The following is a 22,106-nucleotide window of genomic DNA, read 5'->3' on the forward strand; positions in this document are numbered from 1 at the left end:
ACGCTCCCTATATTTATAGTGTACTTTTAATGTCTTAATGTGTCTATTGCAAAAGTCTGCACATGAATAGTAACCTAATAAACCTTGTGACACCTCCCGCTTCAGGCGGTGGGTACCTTTTAGCTCCTTTGTCTGGACATATTGGTAGCACACAGCAAATTCCCTCATTTCCTAAGGCCACGGGCATCTGGTTTTATAATGCCAGTATCACACTGAAGCACTTACTCAAACATTTATGAGATGGGGGAGTGGGTCTGTGCAGTATAATAAATGAAGCTTGCAGAAATGTGTGTGCATTTCAGGCAAGAAGCTGGCTTAGCTGAGCTTGTCTTCTTTGGCTAGAGTTTAACATTTGTAGGGCACTAAAGCTGTAAATCATGTTGATTCTTCGTATAACTCCTGGTGCAGCTATGTCCCGTTTCCTTTTGGTTTACCATATTGGGCAACCACGCTAGCATGTAGGCATTCTTACTGACATTCTTAAGACCATCAAGGCTGGCATAGAGTGGAAATATATTGTGAACTAAGGATCTTGCCACTAGTCATATATAAAAGACCTTATGTTTGCAATAATTAACAGTAGGAAGTAGTTAGATTTTTTTTTTTTACTCTTCTTGTTTGCCTACTGCATTTGGAATTTTATTCAGCACTTACATACTAGAGGTAGCTAGTTAATTACAGGAGCAGAAACGTGATTCAGGTTCTGGGAGAAGAATGGGTTAGGAAACAGTGCATAAATTTTCAAGATTAATACAGAAATCTCAACTGAAAACTATAACAAAACAAAAAAACTATATATTATTTTTATCTGCTGCAATCTAGAAACCACTGTATGCAGTGCTATAAAAGTCTGCCCTGTTAGAGGCTACAGCCCCCAAAGTTATCCAGAGGGCCTCACTGGGAACAGCATTGGTCACTAACAGGAAACATCATATAGATCCGGTGGCACAGCCATGTTGGGACAGACTCTGGAATTTTCTGTGCAGTTTTGATTACCACCAATCAAATGATGGAGCCGAAATGAAGAATGGACCCTTGAAAGTGGTGACGCAGATTGTTGGCAGACCAAGTGAAAGGACTTGGATTTGACCACATTATCAGGACCCTTTGATAAGTAAAGCATGTTCTCAGGAAGTCAGGCAGAAGGGCACCATTAAAATTGGGTACTCTCAGCAGGAGGCTCTGTGATTTTGGACTTGCCTGCCTAGGGCTGGGGAGCTAGAACAAGGATGGAGAGCTTGTACTTAAAACACATAAGCAAAAATGCAAGGATTATTGTATTTAAAAAGTAAATAGAATTATTGACCTCATTACTTCCAGGTGTTAGCAAGATGACCAGATGACCTTTTTGGGTTGTAAGACACATGAAGATCATTTTTATTATTGTTATTGTTTTCCTCTTGCACTGAGTCTCCAGGGTCTCACACAGACCCAGAGGGAACTCAGTGTATAAGACACAGCTAGAGAATTTGCAGCCTTAGAGAGCTGGGTGGGTTACTTATGAGCCAATAAATATATGCTACAAATTTAAATAGCTTTCAAAATATTTAAAAAAGAGTCCTTGGGTGAGATATTCATAATAGGCTGGCAAGAAAAATCAAGATGTAGTCTCAAACCAATTTCTTGGCTAACTACTTTGTCACTCAATCCAACGTGCGGGAGTTTTACCCACCACCTAAGCAATTTTCCAGCACCATCTGGGCGTTTTACAATTCAACTCAGTTCTTACACTATTTACCCGGAGATGGCATCAGCTCTCACAGGTTAAGGACTCAGTCCTGCAGGATCCTCCTGTCCCCATTTCAGACACAAATATTGAGTCTAGTTGTCACTGTGCTTCTGACCCATTGGCTGTAAATAGGAGCCAGTGACGACCTTCCCATGACTACCTCAAGTCCAATTTGCTAGAGGAGCTCACAGAATTAAGAGAAACATTTTGCTTAACAGATCACTGGTTTATGATAAAAGGGTATAACTTAGGAACAGCCAAATGGCAGAGATGCATAGAGTAAGGGACGTGGAGAGGGCATGGGGCTCCTGTACCCTCCCCAGGCATGCCCACCTTCTCAGTGTCAGGAGAGCACCAACCCAGCATCTCTCTTAGCCGTCCTTATGGGTTTTATGGAGGCTTCATTACATAAGTAGGATTGATTAAATCACGGGCCAGCAGCAATTGATTCACCCTCCAGTCACTCTTCCCCTGGATATCAGGGGTAGGGCTGAAAGTTCCTACCCTCTAGCCACATGATTGGGTCCCCTGGCAAAGCTTGCATCCTTAAGTTACCTAGGTGCTTCCTAGGTGCTTCCCAAAAGCCGCCTCATTAACAGAACAAAGACAGCTTTATCTCCCATCACCTGGGAAATTCCAGTGGTTTTTATGAACTGGAAGCCAGGAACCATGGTGCAGAAAGATAAATTAATGTACTTCTTATTACAAATCACAATATCACAGTGGCAATTCAGATCGATGACTTAAATGAGATACAGAGTCCAGGACTAAAAATGACAAGGCTATTCAGTGGTCCTGCTGTGCAGCTGCAGCCTAGCCAGGCCTCCCAGGCCTCAGACTCTTCACAAGCAGCATGAGGTCCTCAGTTTTTATACTGTATCACCTGATTTTTATGATGCCAGTCTTAAAAAAACACTACATACAGAACAAAACCTGTGTGCAAACCTTCACCCTGTGCCAGAATACTGCCATCAATTTCGGGAAGAATAAACTGCCCACACAAAGTCTCTCTGAGCACTAGAAGTCACCTGGGTGGACCTCAGACCAAGACCAGGAGGGCTCTTTCATCTTGTAGCACATTGGTTCACAGCCAGTGTCTTGTCTTGCGAGAGTCACTGTTAAACATAATTATGTAAAAATCTGCTGGCATAGCCCCCCTGCCCCAGTGGCACCTGCTTGTGTATTCACCCACTGATTCTGCCCTTTATTTATTCATTCATTTCCCTCTGACCACTGCAGCTGAATGGACCATAGAGCCACTGTCCTGCTACAAGATGAATGCATTGATCATTTACCACTGGTTGAATGCCTTCTCTGTGTCTGCACACTGGCCAGTTCCTTGGCATTTATAAGCACTTTCCATTAATTCACAAATGCTCTACGCTGAGGATGACAGTTGCCCTCACAACAGCCCCATGAAGTGAGCAGAGTGTTTCCCAGCCACATTAGAGGTAGAGGCAGAGGTTGAAAGGCCTGACCTGAGATCACATGGCTACAGGATGCCCATGCTGAGCCTTCACCTGCCCAGGTATGATCCCACCGCCTGGCGCATGGGTTCCCCTGCAACAGTGTAACATTAAGTTAAGCATTGGACCAGATTCGGAATCCATTTCTCTCCAAGGTTCTCTAATTCCACAATTGGCCTGTCATTTTATGGCATGTAGCACATTTTATCAAGGGCTACAAAAGTATCTATTTAAAAAAAGCCATTTCCTTCTTAAACCTCTGCACCTCTCACTTGTTATAACACCAAGTTTTAGAAATGACGTGTTGTAAGTGGTAGTTTCAGATGGCATGGACAGGGAAATTCATTGCTATCAAATCTGCTTAGATGATGTTCTGCCAAGATTCAGCCTTTACATACAAGTACCAGGATTCAAGTTTATGAAAGATGGAGAAAGCACAATGGTTATTTTCTGACTCTGTGCTCTGCCCCTGGAAGGATGTGCTGTCTTTCCTCCCCATCTTTTTAACTCATCCTTGCCAAAAACCATCCTCCATAACACCTGCCAGCCTCTCAACCACACAGCCCTGAATGGATTCTCAGCAATTTTCAGGCCTGATTTTTATCTCCTGTTTATCTCAGAGTCATCTTCAGGATGGTTCCCCTAGTGGAAAAATCTCTTTCTTTACTCTCCTCTCTCTCCATCTCTTTTCCTCTCTCTTCTAGCTTGGAATATGAGCACTATGCATAAGGCTAGCAGCATGTTTTTGTAGCCCGTGTGAAAGATAATGGAATAATATTACATAATTTGCAAATTAGAATGGCATAATTCTTCCCCGTGGAGTCCATAATTTACATATAAACCCACTCCTCCAACAGGAAAACTAATAAATCTGTATGATGCATTTGCTTGCTGTGTTTTCAATTTGGGGACCTGACTTCCCAGAAAGAACAGTATGCGTTTGGCCAGATAGCTCCTGAGCTGTCAAGAGGTGGTGAGGAATTTTTATGCATATGTTGTCAAATTAAACGTAGCAATGACTTCCACTTTAACTTCTGATCATTCATTTATGATGAAGATGAGAGGTGCCCAAATATGATGAGTTTGTATCTAAACTGGGGGGGACAGCAAGGACAGGGACCGTGGGGGAAATGGGAGAAGCAAGCCTGTTTGCGCGCTTCAGCTGTTCAGTTTCCAAGTCACCCTCCAGCTGGGGTGGCCGGGGTCAACTGTGGGGTCGAGGTGGCTGGTTCCAGTGACGGCCTGTGTTCCTTTGCAGTGTGGCACAGTGGACCAGGGCCTGTATGCAAACCTGACAGAAAGAAACCTGCAGGATGCTCAGAAGTTCATTCTGATGCATGAAGTGGTGCAGCCAGTGACCCCGGTGCCCCCCTTCATGGAGGACAACAGCCGCTTCTCCCATGTGGCCGTGGACGTGGTGCAGGGCCGGGACACGCTTGTCCACATCATCTATTTGGCCACAGGTAGGTGCTCTGCTCTTTCTGAGGAGGTGTCTGCCCTCTGGTTTAGTGTTTTAAATGCTGAACACGTGATTTCACTGTCAAGCTTTGGATCTTTTTCCTGACAAGCAGCCAAGCCCACAGAGCTCCCTTCTCTGCCTCATCTTCTGTGCCTCTTACAGGAAATGTTAATTTCACCCTCTTTTCACAACACTAGTTATAATTTAACTGGAAAGACAATGCCTAATTTCTTAACTATTGTTCCTTAACTATTCATAAAGGAAGTCTTTTCTGAGTGAGACCATTTTCCTTTGGATAATTTAAGACAATGGGATTTCTTAAAGGACACTGCTGGGTTAACTGCCATCCTGGCGTTTCCATACAGATCTCCGACGGGCTCAAAAATGGTGCTGACAGCAAGCTAGCCCTGTTGTAGGCTGGACCAGGGAAGCATCCCAAATATGTCTGGAGGCATCAATAACAAAACGTTTTACAGAAAACACGAGCAACACAGCCTCTCACATCAGTGGCCACTAGTCTGTTCGTTTCCGAGGTCACGTCCTGCCCCCAGGTCCTGCTGCACAGAGCTCCCTGGGGAGGCTGCCCTAGCCCCACGTCCTGCCCAGGGTTCTAGCAGAAGCCCCACTCCGTTGTTGTTAATGCCTCCCATCTCTCTGTTGGTTTTCTTCACGATATCACTGAAGATTTGTTGAGTTTTTACTACGTTGTGGTTCCCCTGAGCACTGATGGGTCAGAGGGTGAACGGACTGTGTCCTGCTCACCTGGAGCTCAGGTTGATGGGAACCAAGGACAATAAGCCAACCGCTGAGAAAGTGGGAGAGAGATGACGACAGGCTTATGCTGTGTGTGTGAGCACAGCCACCTGAGAGAGAGCTGGGGAGGGACCTGCACCTGGGGGATAGGGCTGCCTCCCCAGGAGGGGACGTTCAAGCTGAGAACTGAGGCTCCTGCATCTGGGGAGGACAAGCTGGCCTTGCCCGAGGAGGGAACCAGGAAGGGCGCAGAGGCCCGAGGGTCAGCTGTGGGTGGTGCTGCCGTGTGCTCAGGTGAGGTCAGGACAGAGACGTGACAGTAGGTAGCCAGTGGAGGCCGTTGGCGCCTGTGGAAGTCGGTCTGAGGGAGGAGTAAGGGAGGTCACACAGGGAGCTTGGGGGCATTAGGTGGCAGCTGCTATGAGCATGGCTCCCAGAAGCTGTTAGGTGAAGCGCAGAGGATGTGATGGCCTGCGGAGATAGAGGTCAGGCTTGATGTCTGTTTGAAGAGAAGATGTAGAATCACCATGGTGATGTTTGTCTGGCTCACTGGCATGTAGGAAGGAACCAAGTCTCTTGTTGTGCCATTTTTATCCTTCATGCCTCACAGAGGAACCTGGCGTGTGGTCGGCTGAGGAAGGGGTGAACTGGACCTTCCCAGACATTTTCCTAGGTTTTCTTCATCAATGATGATTCCAGAAGGCAGAGCCATCTTGGCCTTCTGGGAGGTGTTGCGCCTCCTATCAGCACCCAGAGTGGGATGGTGAGGGGAGGTGGGGCTTGTCCTGAGCAGGCCTGTGAAAGCAGCCTGAGGCCTCACCTGGATTCTGACCTATTCCACAGCCAAGGCCTTCAGAAGGTGGCATTTGCATCCGTTGTGTTAATAATGTCCACGCTGCTGTAACAAGAACCACAGACTGGGGGGCATTAAGCAACAGAAATGTATTTCTCTAAATTCTGGAGCGTAGAGTCCAAGATCCAGACACCAGGCAGTTTGTTTCGAAGGAGAGCTTTCTTCCTGCTGTGTCTTCATTTGGCGGACACAGAGATCTTCTCTCGCGTGTCTCTTCTTATAAGGGAACTAGTCCCATTCAGAAGGGCTCCATGTGGCATCATGGTCTAATCACCTCCCAAAGATCCCACCTTCTAATACCATTGTGTTGAAGATGAGGGATGCAGCATGAGTTTTGGGAGGACCCACACGTTCTGCCCAGAGAAGTGAGCAACTTGTTCTACCACTATTTTTAATGTGCCCACAGAAATAAAGTATTTGAGGATTTTTATTACAAACAGTATGTTTGAACAGGATCTAAATCAAATCCAAACAGACCGACTTGGATAAATTATATATCTGAGATGAAATTATAGTCACCTTTCATGGCTTTTTAACCAGGACAGCCTACTAGAAACTTCCTTGCACAAGTCTGCTTTGAATGATCTTACGGTTGGGCTGCTTCTCTCCCCTCTCCCCTCCGGCTGCCCCTCCCACTCAGTAGTGAGAGGATTGGCTCAGGCCGCGGAGGCTGCAATGTCCCAGGCTGCCAGGTCTGGTCTCCAGGTTTGCAGATCTGATTCCGTTGGTGATACACCATGTGCCAGTCAGCAAATATGTCTTACAGAGATTCATTTATTTGTTCTACACACCTTTTTGCTTTCATTTTAACCGACTGCCTATTTACTAATTGAATCATGGCACACATCAAGATGTTGCCTACTGGGATCGCAGGTTGGGATCTTGGGGCAAGAGGCCATACATAGAGCTCTTCTGCAGTCTCCGTGTCTCACTTGACAGATTGTTAAATTCAAGGGCAAGAGGAGTTTGCATTAGCTGAAGGGCCCTTCCAGCATGGAGACCGCCATAGATACACCAGGTCCTAAAGAGAGCCTCCCTCCAAACCACATTCCAGGGGTCAGGGCAGGTGTGCAAGGGGTTCTACTGCAGTTGGCCTCAGTGCTACTGAGAATCCAAGTGAGGCCGACTTCTATTAGCAGGGCAGCCCGTAGTGTTTCCTGTGGCTCGAATGGCGTTTCCCTGCTGCTCACCAACCCACTGAGCCAATAGCCTTTCCCGGACCTGGTCTAGAACTATTTCCTTGCCACTCCCATTTGTCTCTTACTGGAAGTCAAATGGTGGCGCACATTATCTGGGCCATTACTGTGCTGATATTTTACAAGTTACTTCTTGGGAAGTCCTAGCAGGAGGTAAAATGGCAAACGGTGCCTCCTTTAGAATATTTATGATGGGAGCCCTGTGACTGAATCTGATATCAAATAACTGCTCAGTTTCTCCTTGTAGAGATAATCCTAAAGTTGTGTTGACCATTCCTGCATTCCAGGACTCGTAGCCCACCGTCTCCTGGCCCTTCTCCTGTCTCTCATATTCTGTGCTGACTCCGTGTATGCTACCTGCCCCTCGCTGGCTCTACCTGTAGCTATGGCGGTTCTGATTCTATGTCGTCTCCTTGGAAATACCACTCAGTAGCAGGGCTCCTACTGGGTCTTCTAGGATAAAGCTTCTTACTTTTATTTTCACTTTGCCTCCATTTGCGTATGTGTATGATTGAATGTAGGCTTTATTGCATAGATCTGCTGCTTCTCCTGTGCTCTCTCTGGTTCAGGCAATGCACCCTGTAGATTTGAACCCTCTGCCACTTCGGCTAAACCTTTATTTTATTTTTGCTTAAAAATTTAGTCCCTTAATTCAAACCCTTAGTATTTCTAAAGTGCTGTTTTAGACCAGTGTTCTTTTGATTTGAGCATAGATAGACACCCCTGGAGGGCATGTGTAAATACAAGCTCCCAAGCCCAACCCCATGAGCTTCTGGTCCAGTACAGAGTTAGTATTCCTAACAGGCCCCTAGGTGCACTCAATGCTGTGCATTTCTGGACCATATTCAGCTAGTGCTGTTCTAGATAAAACAGTGATTCTCTTGACTTAGAATCTCTGTGTACTAGGTGTACCTTGCCTCTGTCTGTGGTCAGGCACTGTCGTCATTGTGGCTGGTTCCTAAATTTTTGTGATGCAGATACAAAATCTGTTTCCCAACATGAGCCAAACAGACATGCTTACTGTTCATTTCAGTAGCTGTTGGTATGATTTGCTAACTAGTTAGTAAAACAGCTGGGACTTGATTTGAAGGAAAATGTTTAAAGATGAGCGAGCTAATATGAAATGGTTAAAATACATCAGCCTAAAAAAAAGGTTCAGAAATCACCTCTAAGAGAACTTGGTCTGAGCAAAGACAGGGAAAGGTACCAGGAATTATTTCCCTGCAATAAAAGAAGCACTGAGCCTGCAAATTTCAAAGGACACCATGTTTGAGCAATATTGATTCAGAATAAATGAACACAAGATGAAGCCAGGTTACATTTTTAAATTCCAAGGATAGAGAAAGAATTATTTAGGTATTCAGGAGAAAACAATACCTCCATTTGGGAAATAGTTAGGTGGTCCCAAAAAACTCTCCAGCTGCATAAATCTCTGAAACATGGCCTAAGATATTCTGAAAATACAAAATGTGGATCAAGAATACTAACTCAACCAGGAGTGAAGAGAAATTCTGTGTGTTCAGAAGACTGAGAGAAGGTGTGTGAATTGGTCATGTCTTAAGTGCCTCATGTTCCCTTGGACTTACTTTATCCTGGACCCTCAGCCATTTTCTCTGTATCAGCTGCCACCATGCTGATAGATTCCTGGGCAGGACCATGAGGTGGTTCTAACTGATGCCGACCAGCTGGTGGCCAGGCCCCTCCTGCCACTTCTGGGCCTGGATGACACATCACATTGCTGGTGTGGATCTGGTTTCTCCAGCAGGTGTTCAGGGGTCTGGTAGATGAACTCTCTGTGGGGCGAGCTTCTGCCAGTGAGAGGCATGGTAGGGGATGCATCTCCTTTCTCTTTTTCCCTCCAGTGGGCTGTCCAAGGCAGCTTCTTCACATAGCCATGCAGATGTCTCTCTGTGGCTTAACATAAAGGAGTGGTCCCCTGGTGGCACCTCACAAGACAATTACTTTCCATTCCTTACTTCCCATCTCATCCCTCACTCAGGCAGGAATTCTACCTCCAGTGAAAAATTTTCTCTTCACCCTTGCTCCGTGCTCTGCTTTCTAGGCAATCCCAGTAAGGGATATTTACTTAACGATGTAGAGTTGCATGGCTACAAACTTAGGCAGGGATAGACCATGTTAAGAAACTCAAATTTTAATCCAAGCATAATAACAACAGTAAAACTGAGTCATACCAGTAGTTGAAGCCGAGTCTGAAAATTTCAAAGGACACCACGTTTGAGCAATAGTGATTCAAAATACATGAACATAAGATGAAGCCAGGTTACATTTTTAAATTCCAAGACTAGAGAAAGAAAACTGTGTAAAGAAAGGCAGTAATATACAGCAGTAAATATTTTCAAAGGTCACTGTTGGTAATTCCAGGAAAATGCATTGAAGGGGGACAGCAAGGGTAGGAACAGGGTAAAATCGGGAGCCAAATTTCTTTCTACAACATCAGTGTGATTTTGCTGCAAGATTTACTAATTTTATAAAAATAAATAAGCATGGGAGGATCACGGGAAGATGGCGGCGTGAGTAGTTCAGAGGAAATCTCCTCCCCAAAACATATATATTTATGAAAATACAATAAATACAACTATTCCTAAAAGAGACACCAGTGGATCCAGTACAACAGCCAGGATACATCTACATCTGCGAGAACTCAGCATCACATGAAGGGGGTAAGATACAAGCCGTGGCCAGGTGGGACCCAAATGCTCCCCCACCCCAAAACCTGGTGGGAAGAAAGGAGTCAGAATGGGGAGGGAGTGAAAGCCCAGGACGGCTAAACAACCAGCTCTAGAAATCCGCACCCAGAATGCAGACACAAGGTGCACGGGGTGATGGATATTAGAGAAACGGAAGAGCAAAACCTGTGGGCAGGTCCGCGCAACCGGCGCCCCTGAGATAAAAGAAAAGTGAGTGCTTTCTGCAAGTCTTAAAGAGACAGGGACCCCATAGCTGGACGAAGTTGTCCTGGTAGCTGGGAACACCTGGGAAACTTAGGCGCCCTAAACGGGGGCAGTGCAGCTCTGAAGCCCCTCACAGGACTAGGCAGCCTGCCAGTCATTACTCCAACTGGCGCAGACCCCGACACATGGGCCCAGTAGCAGGAGAGTGGGAGCATGCACTGGGGGTGGAAGCTCTAGAAGGACCCGAGAGCAGATCTGTGCGCTGCAGGGCTAGCCCGCAGCGGCGTGACCGAACAGCACGGGCACAGCTCATGCACACCGGCAGCAGTGAAGTCAGAGCCTGGTAGAAGCCTGCACGGAAAAACCCCGTGCGCACCGACAGCGGAGCTAAAGGGAGCAGGCGCGCTCCCAGGAGCTGACCAGAATCCCAGCCCAGTGCACAGCCACCAGGGCCAGACCCAAAGGCCGCTGCTGCCACACAACTGCCTGGCAGGGTTGCCTCTAGCACGAAGGAGCGCACCTAGCATGCCTGCCACTCCCTGCAGGGCTCCGCGCTGCTCTGACGGACACCCCGCCCACAGCAGCTTAGGAGAATAACCCCGTAGCTGCTCCAGGAGTGCAGGTAGCTGTCACAGGCAGTGGACAAGGGCAAGGCATCCAGCAAGCAGGAAAGGACTTTCTTCTCCCAGCTGACACACCCACAACCTACCTACAGCCACTGCAATCACCATGAAAAGGCAAAAAAGTCTGGTCCAGACCAAGATAGTTACACCTGAGAACGGATCTGCAGAGGCAGACCTAACCAGTCTCCCTGAAAAAGAATTCAAAATAAAAATCATAAACATGCTGACAGAGCTGCTGAGAAATATGCAAGAGCTAAGGGATGAAGTCCGGAGGGAGATTACAGAAGTGAAACAAACTCTGTAAGGATTTGTAAGCATAATGGATAAGATGCAAGAGGCCATTGATGGAATAGAAACCAGAGAACAGGAACGCATAGAAGCTGATGCAGAGAGAGATAAAAGGATCTCCAGGAATGAAACAATATTAAGAGAACTGTATGACCAATCTAAAAGGAACAATATCCACATTATAGGGGTACCAGGGGAAGAAGAGAGAGAAAAAGGGATAGAAAGTGTCTTTGAAGAAATAGTTGCTGAAAACTTCCCCAAACTGGGGGAGGAAATAGTTGCTCAGACTATGGAGGCACACAGAACTCCCGAGAGACGGGATCCAAAGAGGTCAACACCAAGACACATAATAATTAAAATGGCAAAGATCAAGGACAGGGACAGAGTATGAAAGGCAGCCAGAGAGAGTAAAAAGGTCACCTACAAAGGAAACCCCATCAGGCTATCATCGGACTTCTCAACAGAAACCCTACAGGCCAGAAGAGAATGGCATGATATATTTAATGCAATGAAACAGAAGGGCCTTGAACCAAGGATACTGTATCCAGCACGATTGTCATTTAAATATGAAGGAGGGATTAAACAATTCCCAGACAAGCAAAAGTTGAGGGAATTTGCCTCCCACAAACCACCTCTACAGGGTATCTTAGAGGGACTACTCTAGATGGGAGCACTCCTAAAAAGAGCACAGAACAAAACACCCAACATATGAAGAAGGGAGGAGGAGGAATAAGAAGGGAGAGAAATAAAGAATCATCAGACCGTGTTTATAATAGCTCAATAAGCGAGTTAAGTTAGACAGTAAGATAGTAAAGAAGCTAACCTTGAACCTTTGGTAACTACAAACTTAAAACCTGCAATGGCAATAAGTACATACCTTTCAATAATCACCCTAAATGTAAATTGACTGAATGCACCAATCAAAAGACACAGAGTAATAGAATGGATAAACAACAGAGAGAGAAAAGCAGGTGTTGCAATACTAGTATCAGAAAAAATAGACCTCAAGAATAAAGAAAATAACAAGAGATAAAGAAGGACATTCCATAATGATAAAGGGCTCAGTCCAAAAAAGAGGATATAACCATTATAAAAATATATGCACCCAATACAGGAGCACCAATATATGTGAAACAAATGCTAACAGAATTAAAGGAGGAAACAGAATGCAATGCACTCATTTTGGGAGACTTTAACACACCACTCACCCGAAAGGACAGATCCGCCACACAGAAAATAAGTAAGGACACAGAGGCACTGAACAACATGCTAGAACAGATGGACCTAATAGACATCTATAGAATTCTACATCCAAAATCAACAGGATACACATTCTTCTCAAGTGAACATGGAACATTCTCCAGAATAGACCACATACTAGGCCACAAAAAGAACCTCAGAAAATTCCAAAAGAATGAAATCCTACCAACCAACTTTTCAGACCACAAAGGTATAAAACTAGAAATAAATTGTACAAAGAAAGCAAAAAGGCTCACAAATACATGGAGGCTTAACAACATGCTCCTAAATAATCAATGGATCAATGACCAAATTAAAATGGAGATCCAGCAATATATGGAAACAAATGACAACAATAGCACAAAGTCCCAACTTCTGTGGGACGCATCAAAAGCAGTCTTAAGAGGAAAGTATATAGCAATCCAGGCATATTTAAAGAAGGAAGAACAATCCCAAATGGATAGTCTAATGTCACAATTATCGAAATTGGAAAAAGAAGAACAAATGAGGCCTAAGGTCAGCAGACGGAGGGACATAATAAAGATCAGAGAAGAAATAAATAAAATTGAGAAGAATAAAACAATAGAAAAAATCAATGAAACCAAGAGCTGGTTCTTTGAGAAAATAAACAAAATAGATAAGCCTCTAGCCAGACTTATTAAGAGAAAAGGAGAGTCAACACACATCAACAGAATTAGAAACAAGAAAGGAAAAATCACGACAGAACCCACTCAAATACAAAGAATTATTAGAAAATACTATGAAAACCTATATGCTAACAAGCTGGAAAACCTAGGAGAAATGGACAACTTCTTAGAAAAATACAACCTTCCAAGACTGACCCAAAAAGAAACAGAAAATCTAAACAGACCAGTTACCAGCAACGAAATTGAATCAGTAATCAAAAAACTACCCAAGAACAAAACCCCCTCGGAATTTTATCAAACATACAGATAAGATATAACACCCATTATCCTTAAAGTTTTCCAAAAAATAGAAGAGGAGGGAATACTCCCAAACTCATTCTATGAAGCCAACATCACCCTAATACCAAAACCAGGCAAAGACCCCACCAAAAAAGAAAACTACAGACCAATATCCCTGATGAACGTAGATGCAAAAATACTCAACAAAATATTAGCAAATCGAATTCAAAAATACATCAAGAGGATCATACACCATGACCAAGTGGGATTCATCCCAGGGATGCAAGGATGGTACAACATTCAAAAATCCATCAACATTATCCACCACATCAACAAAAAGAAGGACAAAAACCACATGATCATCTCCATAGATGCTGAAAAAGCATTCAACAAAATTCAACATCCATTCATGACAAAAACTCTCAACAAAATGGGCATAGAGGGCAAGTACCTCAACATAATAAAGGCCATATATTATAAACCCACAGCTAACATCAAAATGAGCAGTGACAGGCTGAATGCTTTTCCTCTGAGATCGGGAACAAGACAGTGATGCCCGCCCACTCTCCCCACTGTTATTCAACGTGGTACTGGAGGTCCTAGCCACGGCAATCAGACAACATAAAGAAATACAAGGAATCCAGATTGGTACAGAAGAAGTCAAACTGTCACTATTTGCAGATGACATGATATTGTACATAAAAAAATCCTAAAGACTCCACTGCAAAACTACTAGAACTAGTATCGGAATTCAGCAAAGTTGCAAGATACAAAATTAACACACAGAAATCTGTGACTTTCCTATACACTAACAGTGAACTAATAGAAAGAGAAATCAGGAAAACAATTCCATTCACAATAGCATCAAAAAGAATAAAATACCTAGAAATAAACCTAACCAAGGAAGTGAAAGACCTATACCCTGAAAACTACAAGACACTCTTAAGAGAAATTAAAGAGGTCACTAACAAATGGAAACTCATCCCATGCTCCTGGCTAGGAAGAATTAATATAATGAAAATGGCCATCCTGCCCAAAGCAATATACAGATTCAATGCAATCCCTATCAAATTACCAACAGCATTCTTCAATGAACTGGAACAAATAGTTGAAAAATTCATATGGAACCATCAAAGACCCTGAATAGCCAACGCAATCCTGAGAAGGAAGAATAAAGTGGCGGGGATCTCGCTCCCCAACTTCAAGCTCTCCTACAAAGCCACAGTAATCAAGACAATTTGGCACTGGCACAAGAACAGAGCCACAGACCAGTGGAACAGAATAGAGACTCCAGACTTTAACCCAAACATATATGGCCAATTAATATTTGATAAAGGAGCCATGGACATACAATGGGGAAATGACAGTCTCTTCAACAGATGGTGCTGGCAAAACTGGACAGCTACATGTAGGAGAATGAAACTGGATCACTGTCTAACCCCATACACAAAAGTAAACTCCAAATGGGTCAAAGACCTGAATGTAAGTCATGAAACCATAAAACTCCTAGAAAAAAACATAGGCAAAAATCTCATGGACATAAACATGAGTGACTTCTTCATGAACATATCTCCCAGGCAAGCGAAACAAAGGCAAAAATGAACAAGTGGGACTATATCAAGCTTAAAAGCTTCTGTACAGCAAAGGACACCATCAATAGAACAAAAAGGAACCCTACAGTATGGGAGAACATATTCATAAATGATAGATCTGATAAAGGATTGACATCCAAAATATATAAAGAGCTCACACGCCTCAACAAACAAAAAGCAAATAATCCAATTAAAAAATGGGCAGAGGAGCTGAATAGACAGTTCTCTAAAGAAGAAATCCAGTTGGCCAACAGGCACATGAAAAAATGTTCCACATCACTAATTATCAGAGAAATGCAAATTAAAACCACAATGAGATATCACCTCACACCAGTAAGGATTGCCATCATCGAAAAGACAAACAACAACAAATGTTGGCGAGGTTGTGGAGAAAGGGGTACCCTCCTACACTGCTGGTGGGAATGTAAACTAGTTCAACCATTGTGGAAAGCAGTATGGAGGTTCCTCAGAATGCTCAAAATAGAAATACCATTTGACCCAGGAATTCCACTTCTAGGAATTTACCCTAAGAATGCAGCACTCCAGTTTGAAAAAGACAGATGCACCCCTATGTTTATCGCTGCACTGTTTACAATAGCCAAGATATGGAAGCAACCTAAATGTCCATCAGTAGATGAATGTATAAAGAAAATGTGTACATATACACAATGGAATATTACGCAGCCATAAGAAAAATACAGATCCTACCATTCACAACAACATGGATGGAGCTAGAGGGTATTGTGCTCAGTGAAATAAGCCAAGCGGAGAAGGACAAGTACCAAATGATTTCACTCATATGTGGAGTATAAGAACAAAGGAAAACTGAAGTAACAAAACAGCAGCAGAATCACAGAACCCAAGAGTGGACTAATAGTTACCAAAGGGAAAGGGACTGGGGATGATGGGTGGGAAGGGAGGGTTAAGGGCGGGGAAAAAGAAAGGGGGCATTACGTTTAGCATGTATAGTGCGTGGGGGGCACAGGGAGGGCTGCACAACACAGAGAAGACAAGTAGTGTTTTTACAGCATCTTACTATGCAGATGGACAGTGACTGTGAAGTGGTATGTTGGGGGGACTTGGCGAAGGGCGGAACCTAGTAAACAATGTTCTTTCTGTAATTGTAGATTAATGATACCAAAATAAAAAAAAGAAAGAAATAATAAATGAATAAATATATAAATAAGCATGGTAGTGACACACCACTGTGTTGTAACTGTGTGATGAAGACTAGTGTGTGACCAAGGCTGTCTCCCTCATGAGCAACGTCCTGCAGGGCATGAGATGCAGCGGGCTTGGCTTGCAAGCAGGAAATGGTGGTTTAGTCCGGGCACCCATTCTCAGCTGGGGCGATATCGCCACCAAGAGGCAAAAAATAGTTCTTAAAGGGCAAAACAAATCTCATTTTTATGTATAAACCACAGACATACAGGCACTACATAAACAAATACCCAGTTTTCAGTATTAAAGGTTATTGGGTGGGAGGACCAGTTACAGAAAAAATAAATGTGAAAAGTCTCTTTGCAGGAGCGATAATGAAAAAACTTTGAGAAACTCTGCTCTTGGGTCTTTCCCTGGAGAGAAGTAAAAGATTCAGTGTGTGTTCTGGAGGTTTTCAGAGCGAATGGGTAAAATGAGAAGGACTCCTGATTTTCCCTTTGATGTGGGCAATTCAGTGATTGCTGGCAGCCTTTTCTGAGAAGGGAGAAAGTTTTGATGTCCAGTTTCCTGGAAAGGATCAACTGGTGAACACAACAGACCCCTGCCCTCAAGAAGTTTGTGTTTGAGGGGGACACAAACGACAAAATAAGCTGTTACATTAATTGTTAGGTGGGGAAAAAATCAAGCAGGAATAAAGAACAGGGCGAGGCAAGGGTCTCAGTGTTAAGAAGTCTAACAAGTGAGATCCATTGTTTTTAATGATTTTCCAGTGGTGGGAGGTGAAGGCTGGAACTCAGCCTTCAGGGACCTTAATTGTAGGGGATGGACCTCCTTGCCTGTTTTGAGTAGAGAGCAGACACCGTGAGTCGGCTTTTATAAAGGTTACAACTGCTGATGGGAGTTATCTCATAGAGAAGGAGGACTGACTGAGCGATGAATGGGGCCACCGGAGCGTGGGGTCGAGGGAAGAGAAGGGAGGTGCCTCCATGCAGATGGGAGCCCAGAACACAAGCCTTGCCCTCGGCTTCCGCAGGAGGACCATGGAGAAAATATGACCAACACTTCTACCCTGCTCCCTTTATTCTCTTCCAAATATACTTTTAATTTGGGATACAGCATTTTTTAGTTTGTTGCTTCTAATCATTATTAAAATCCAGAAATCAGGAATGCTTCCAAAATGAGCTTGTAGAAAAAAAAACAAAGAAAGAAATGATGTTCTTTGTACACCAGAAATTTTTTCTGTAGATTAAAAATTGACAGCTTGCTCAACACAAGCTGAAATCCCCTTTCTGACTTTATCTCCCGTGTATAGTTTCTTCTAGCAGTTAATTCTCTAGGCTTGAAGGTTGTGCTGTGAAGCTCTCCTCTTTTCTAAAGGGAGGAAGATGCGACAAGCCTCGGCCTTTGTTCAGACTAAAGTACATAGACTTGAGAGACCCTAGGGAGATCCTTTTGGGCACAAAAATTAATTTACTGTTGCCATTGCTAACCATTCTCTTCCTCAATATTTATAACCAATTTGCAAGTACCTAAGTGTCATGAGCAAGCATAACATTGTGAAAATCCTATATTGGAGAGAATTTTTAGTAATCACTCTGAATTCTGTCCTTCTCACTGGAGATTGGAAATGCTCTATATGTTTCCATTTGTAAGGGATTCCCACAGGCTGGAAGGGAGTGTTATATAGTTTGAGTGCTTATTTGATAAAATGAGGTGAATTTAGAATTTAAAATGATAAAACAATTGCAATTAATAATAGCAATGTAGGAAAATCGCAGGTACTTAATGCTACGGGTTAAATTGTATCCCCGGTAAAGATATGTTGAAGTATCTCAGAATGTGATTTGATTTAGAAATAGGTCTTTGCAGCTGTAATTTGTTTATATGAACTCATACTGGAGTAGGGTGGACCCTTAATCCAGTGTGACTGGTGTCCTTATAAGAAGAGAGCAACACACACAGGAAGAATGACATATGTTAACACAGGCAGATTGGAAGGAAGCAGCTGCAAGCCAAGGGCAGACAGCCACCACCAGATGCTGGAAGAGGCAGGCAAGACTTTACCCAGAGTCTTATGCGTGGCCCCACTGATACCATGATTTCAGACTGCTAACTTCCAGAACTATGAGATAATAAATTTCTGTTGCTTTAAGCCACCCCAATGTGGCATTCTATTACAGCAGCCTTAGGCCTCTAATCCATATTTTTCCACGGTGCATCTGATCTTGAAGCCAAGTTTAAAGTGTAGCCTGGCTTTCTCCTGACCCCCTGATAGTTCTCAGTGTCCCCACCTTAGAGAACAAAATTAGTATTTTAGTGTTAGTTTGTGCCAGGCCCTGTTAAAATGAAAATCCTACTGTTGAGACAATTTAATTTTGCCAAACTACTTAAAATGGTATAAAACAACATTGTGTTGTTTTACTAAATATGGGAGAATTCATTCTTGTATTTTAATATATTCTGTTTTTCAGCATGTTTTCTGAATGATTTTAGTAGCTTATGCCTCATTCCCCAGCCACAAAATAATGTGAAGTGATGGGCCACAAAATAGCATAAACTCTTAATTGTGACACAGTCCACTTCTGCCTTTAAGGTGCAATAACATGATTCTGTTACGACATGTTAGCAAATTGAATCTTTACACTAGGAAGACTCAGGTCCCACTCACATGGCCAGGCAGCTCTCGTGTCTCATGCCCTGAAAGGAATGCAGTGTCCAGAGTACTTCTTGCCCTAATGATTTCATCCAGCATATAGGACATGGTGACGGGCTCTGCAGAGGTGTCAGGTTGCTTACGCCAAAACAGATCCCCATCTGATCATAGCAGCCAAATGACTTGCAGGACGGTTTATGCCTTGGCTTTTTCATTCTTTGTCTAAGTCCATCCTTGCTGACTTGTATATATGCCTCTTGCCTGGCAATAATGACCAGCCATTGCCAGGCAGATTTAGGTCTTGGCCTCTAGGTAATTAAATTCTGAAGCAGACAGCAGTGCACGCAGGAGTGGAAACGAGTAAGTACACTCTCCCCTGCTTGATGAAATATCGTTAACGACGACACTGTATATGGGCTCTCCTCCAGAAGTGGTTGCACAGCAGAGAGGCTGGAGGAAAAAAACACCCCGTCATATCTTTGCAAAGGACATGTGTAGAGAAATCTCTTAATGCAAAAGGAAGAGATTGGACAGACTTGGGTGTAAGAGAGCTAATGTGTAGGAAGCCAGGTGCACCTATTAATCCTGAAGTTCCCACCTGGAACCCATTAAAGGAAGTGCACTCTCCTCAAATCATCACCATGAGTGAACACAGCATGGGTGCTTCCACCAGGGTGCCTGCAGCAAACCAACCACAATTTGGACACACAGCTTGACGGTGGTGCCATTATCAACCATGTGCCCATCTCCCAAACACCTGTTCTGGATGTGGCGAAAGAGTATGTGTCACTTGCAGAGATGTCAATATCAGAATTTCTTTTACTTAGACTGAGAAAATAGCTGAAGCCCACAGGGAGATTAAAAAGCTGGCCAATTATTTGTTGGTTTTTAATATTTTCATCTTTGAAACAGAGAGATGATCAATTCGATGTTTCTTAAATAGGGTATTCTGTGGTTTGTAAACAAAACTGTCTTTACCAAAAGATGCTACTGAAGCTCTATCCAGGACCCCACAATTCTGAGAGTGTTAACAATGGGGTGATGTTTCCAGCTGATGTTCTTAGGGGTAAAAACTGTTCTTATCTGAACCTGCATGATTTACCCGTTGGATAAGTTAAGTATATCCTTGGAGAAGCTAAGGTTGTGACTTTGACCCATGAGACCTTATGTGGAGAATCCAGAAAGCCCAAACCTAACGAGCCCCCAAAGTCCAGAATGCCTGAAGTTAAACTATAGACTAAAGAAAAAACAATGCGAAGAAAAAATGTCCCTTCCCCTATTTTGCCTTGGCTGACCTTAGTATGTGCTAGAAAAATGTTGAATGCCTAGGCAGATGGAAAGTAGAGGGCCATCTGTCCATCCATCATGCCAAGCCATCCGGCCCCGTCATTATGTTAACCAACCCCAAATCTGAAAGGACAAAGAAAGCTCCAAGCTTTTGGTTTTATTCCATTTAATAACATTCAATGTGAATTAATTAACTTTCTGAACAAGTGAATAATTACCATCCCTTTTCGGATTTCTGAGCTACAAAAGCTTAACCCTGTTTGAAATTTTTAAAGCGTTTTGAGATTAAAGCCATGTTCGGTCCTTACTGTTATCTATTTTTAGTTGAACTATTATGCTCCAACTGGGTATAATGAAACTGATTAAATATATAATTTTTTAATTTGAGGAATTAACCTTGAGATCTAGAGGAAAGGAAAATTTGCTTAAGAAAGATTCATTTCTTTACCTAGGAAATATGTGTTAAACAGTTCCTATGTGAAGCTAAAATATTGAGTAAAAAAGGCAATTAGTAAAGGTCCCTCAAAGTGATCCTGAATTAGACGAGTAGAAGTTTTTCATACCACAGGATATGAGATTTGATAGGGCTCAGTTTTCATGTGTATGTACCAATGATAAAAGAAATCCAATTATTGTCTAAATACTCAAATACATTTATGTAATTTTCAAATAATAACAAAAAAAATTCTTCCCCTTAGTATTGAAGGTGATCTCTAAGATTATCAGGACAGGAGCTTTATTTAGGTCCTCATTGATATGATCACGTACTTAATTTTTAGATACTGACCCTGTCCTTAGCAAAAGAACACTGGTTCAAAGTGAAAAATAGTGTCAGCCGCAGAGGCCTTGACTTGCTCTGGTAAACTTAGTCTGTAAAAGGCAGTCTTCATCATAATGAGCTGTTGCTCTGAGTTAATCAACACATTTTTTCTTCTAGCAAGAAATTATTTTGATGATAGAGTGGTGGCATTACTTTTTATATTTGTGGGCAGCATTAATTTCTCTCCATGTGGATTGGATAGAGGCAGTTATCTTGGTCTTTACTGAACCACTGACCTGTGATTCACCTGGAAGCTTGTCTTCAGGGACCTCTGACTTCCAAAGCTGGGACCCCATAACCTGCACCTCTGGGCTTCTCGGATTCTGGGGCCTTCCCGGCCCTGAGCAGAGAGCCGGGAGCAAGAGGGCCCAGGCTCAGTGCCAGCCTGTCTTTGTCTTGGCTGGGCTCTGACCCCTAAGCCACTTTTGGTGACGAGACCTTTCACATCCCTCATGACCCGTAACCCACTCTTTCCTCCAGCATGTGAGTTCTGTCCTGCATGCCCATTCCAGGACTCCGAGGACTGTCTGTGTCTCCTGTGGCTAGTTCTGCCCCATCTCCGGGCCCTGACCTGCTGACCCCCCACCACCACTTGCCCTGTGTCTCCTTCTGTCCAACTAGGACCCTCATGGAGGCTTTCATAGTTGGAAGATGTACAGCTGGTTTGGGGACCTGGCTGCCCCTCCGCCATTTGCATCCTACTTGGGGAAAATCAGTACATTTTGTCAAGACTCATAATTTGCCTTCTGCCTGGGTAACAACTGGGCTGGGATGGCATGTGGATCGCAGACAATACCCACCGAAGATGTGGCAAGCCACACTGGGACGTCAGCACTGTAGCCGCGAGCTGAAGGGCTCTGGGATCTGTGTCATTAGTGTGGCTGTATTTAGGGCTGAATATTGCACCCTTTCATCTCAGTCTCAGGTCACAGTATAAGCCTATTTCCCTGCATGTAAACATTTAAGGATACATGTCATGCGTGTCCACTGGGTGCCATGTGGGGCTTTCCTGCCCCTCAGATGTATGGTTCCTTATTTCCGACTCCCAGTTTCTTGCCTTTGGAAGTCCGCAGCCCTCCCTGTAATTCCTGTTATTCGGTTCCTCAGCTTATGCTCACAAAGTCTTGTCTACTCTCAGGTAGTGTTTCT

The 22,106-nt window shown here is 43.6% G+C and overlaps 1 protein-coding gene across 4 annotated transcripts in view; it reads left to right on the forward strand.

Annotated features, from left to right (window-relative positions):
* The window catches only part of SEMA5A (semaphorin 5A), a 439,431-nt gene that overhangs the window by 311,264 nt on the left and 106,061 nt on the right, over positions 1-22,106 (forward strand). For all 4 annotated transcript variants that reach the window (XM_037024956.2, XM_037024967.2, XM_073237934.1 and 1 more), the window contains exon 10: positions 4,454-4,658. In XM_037024956.2, coding sequence (XP_036880851.2) covers positions 4,454-4,658 — 205 coding nt within the window. The remainder of the gene's footprint in view (positions 1-4,453; positions 4,659-22,106) is intronic.

The sequence above is a fragment of the Manis javanica genome, chromosome 1, assembly GCF_040802235.1.
Source record: "Manis javanica isolate MJ-LG chromosome 1, MJ_LKY, whole genome shotgun sequence".
NCBI lineage: Eukaryota > Metazoa > Chordata > Mammalia > Pholidota > Manidae > Manis > Manis javanica.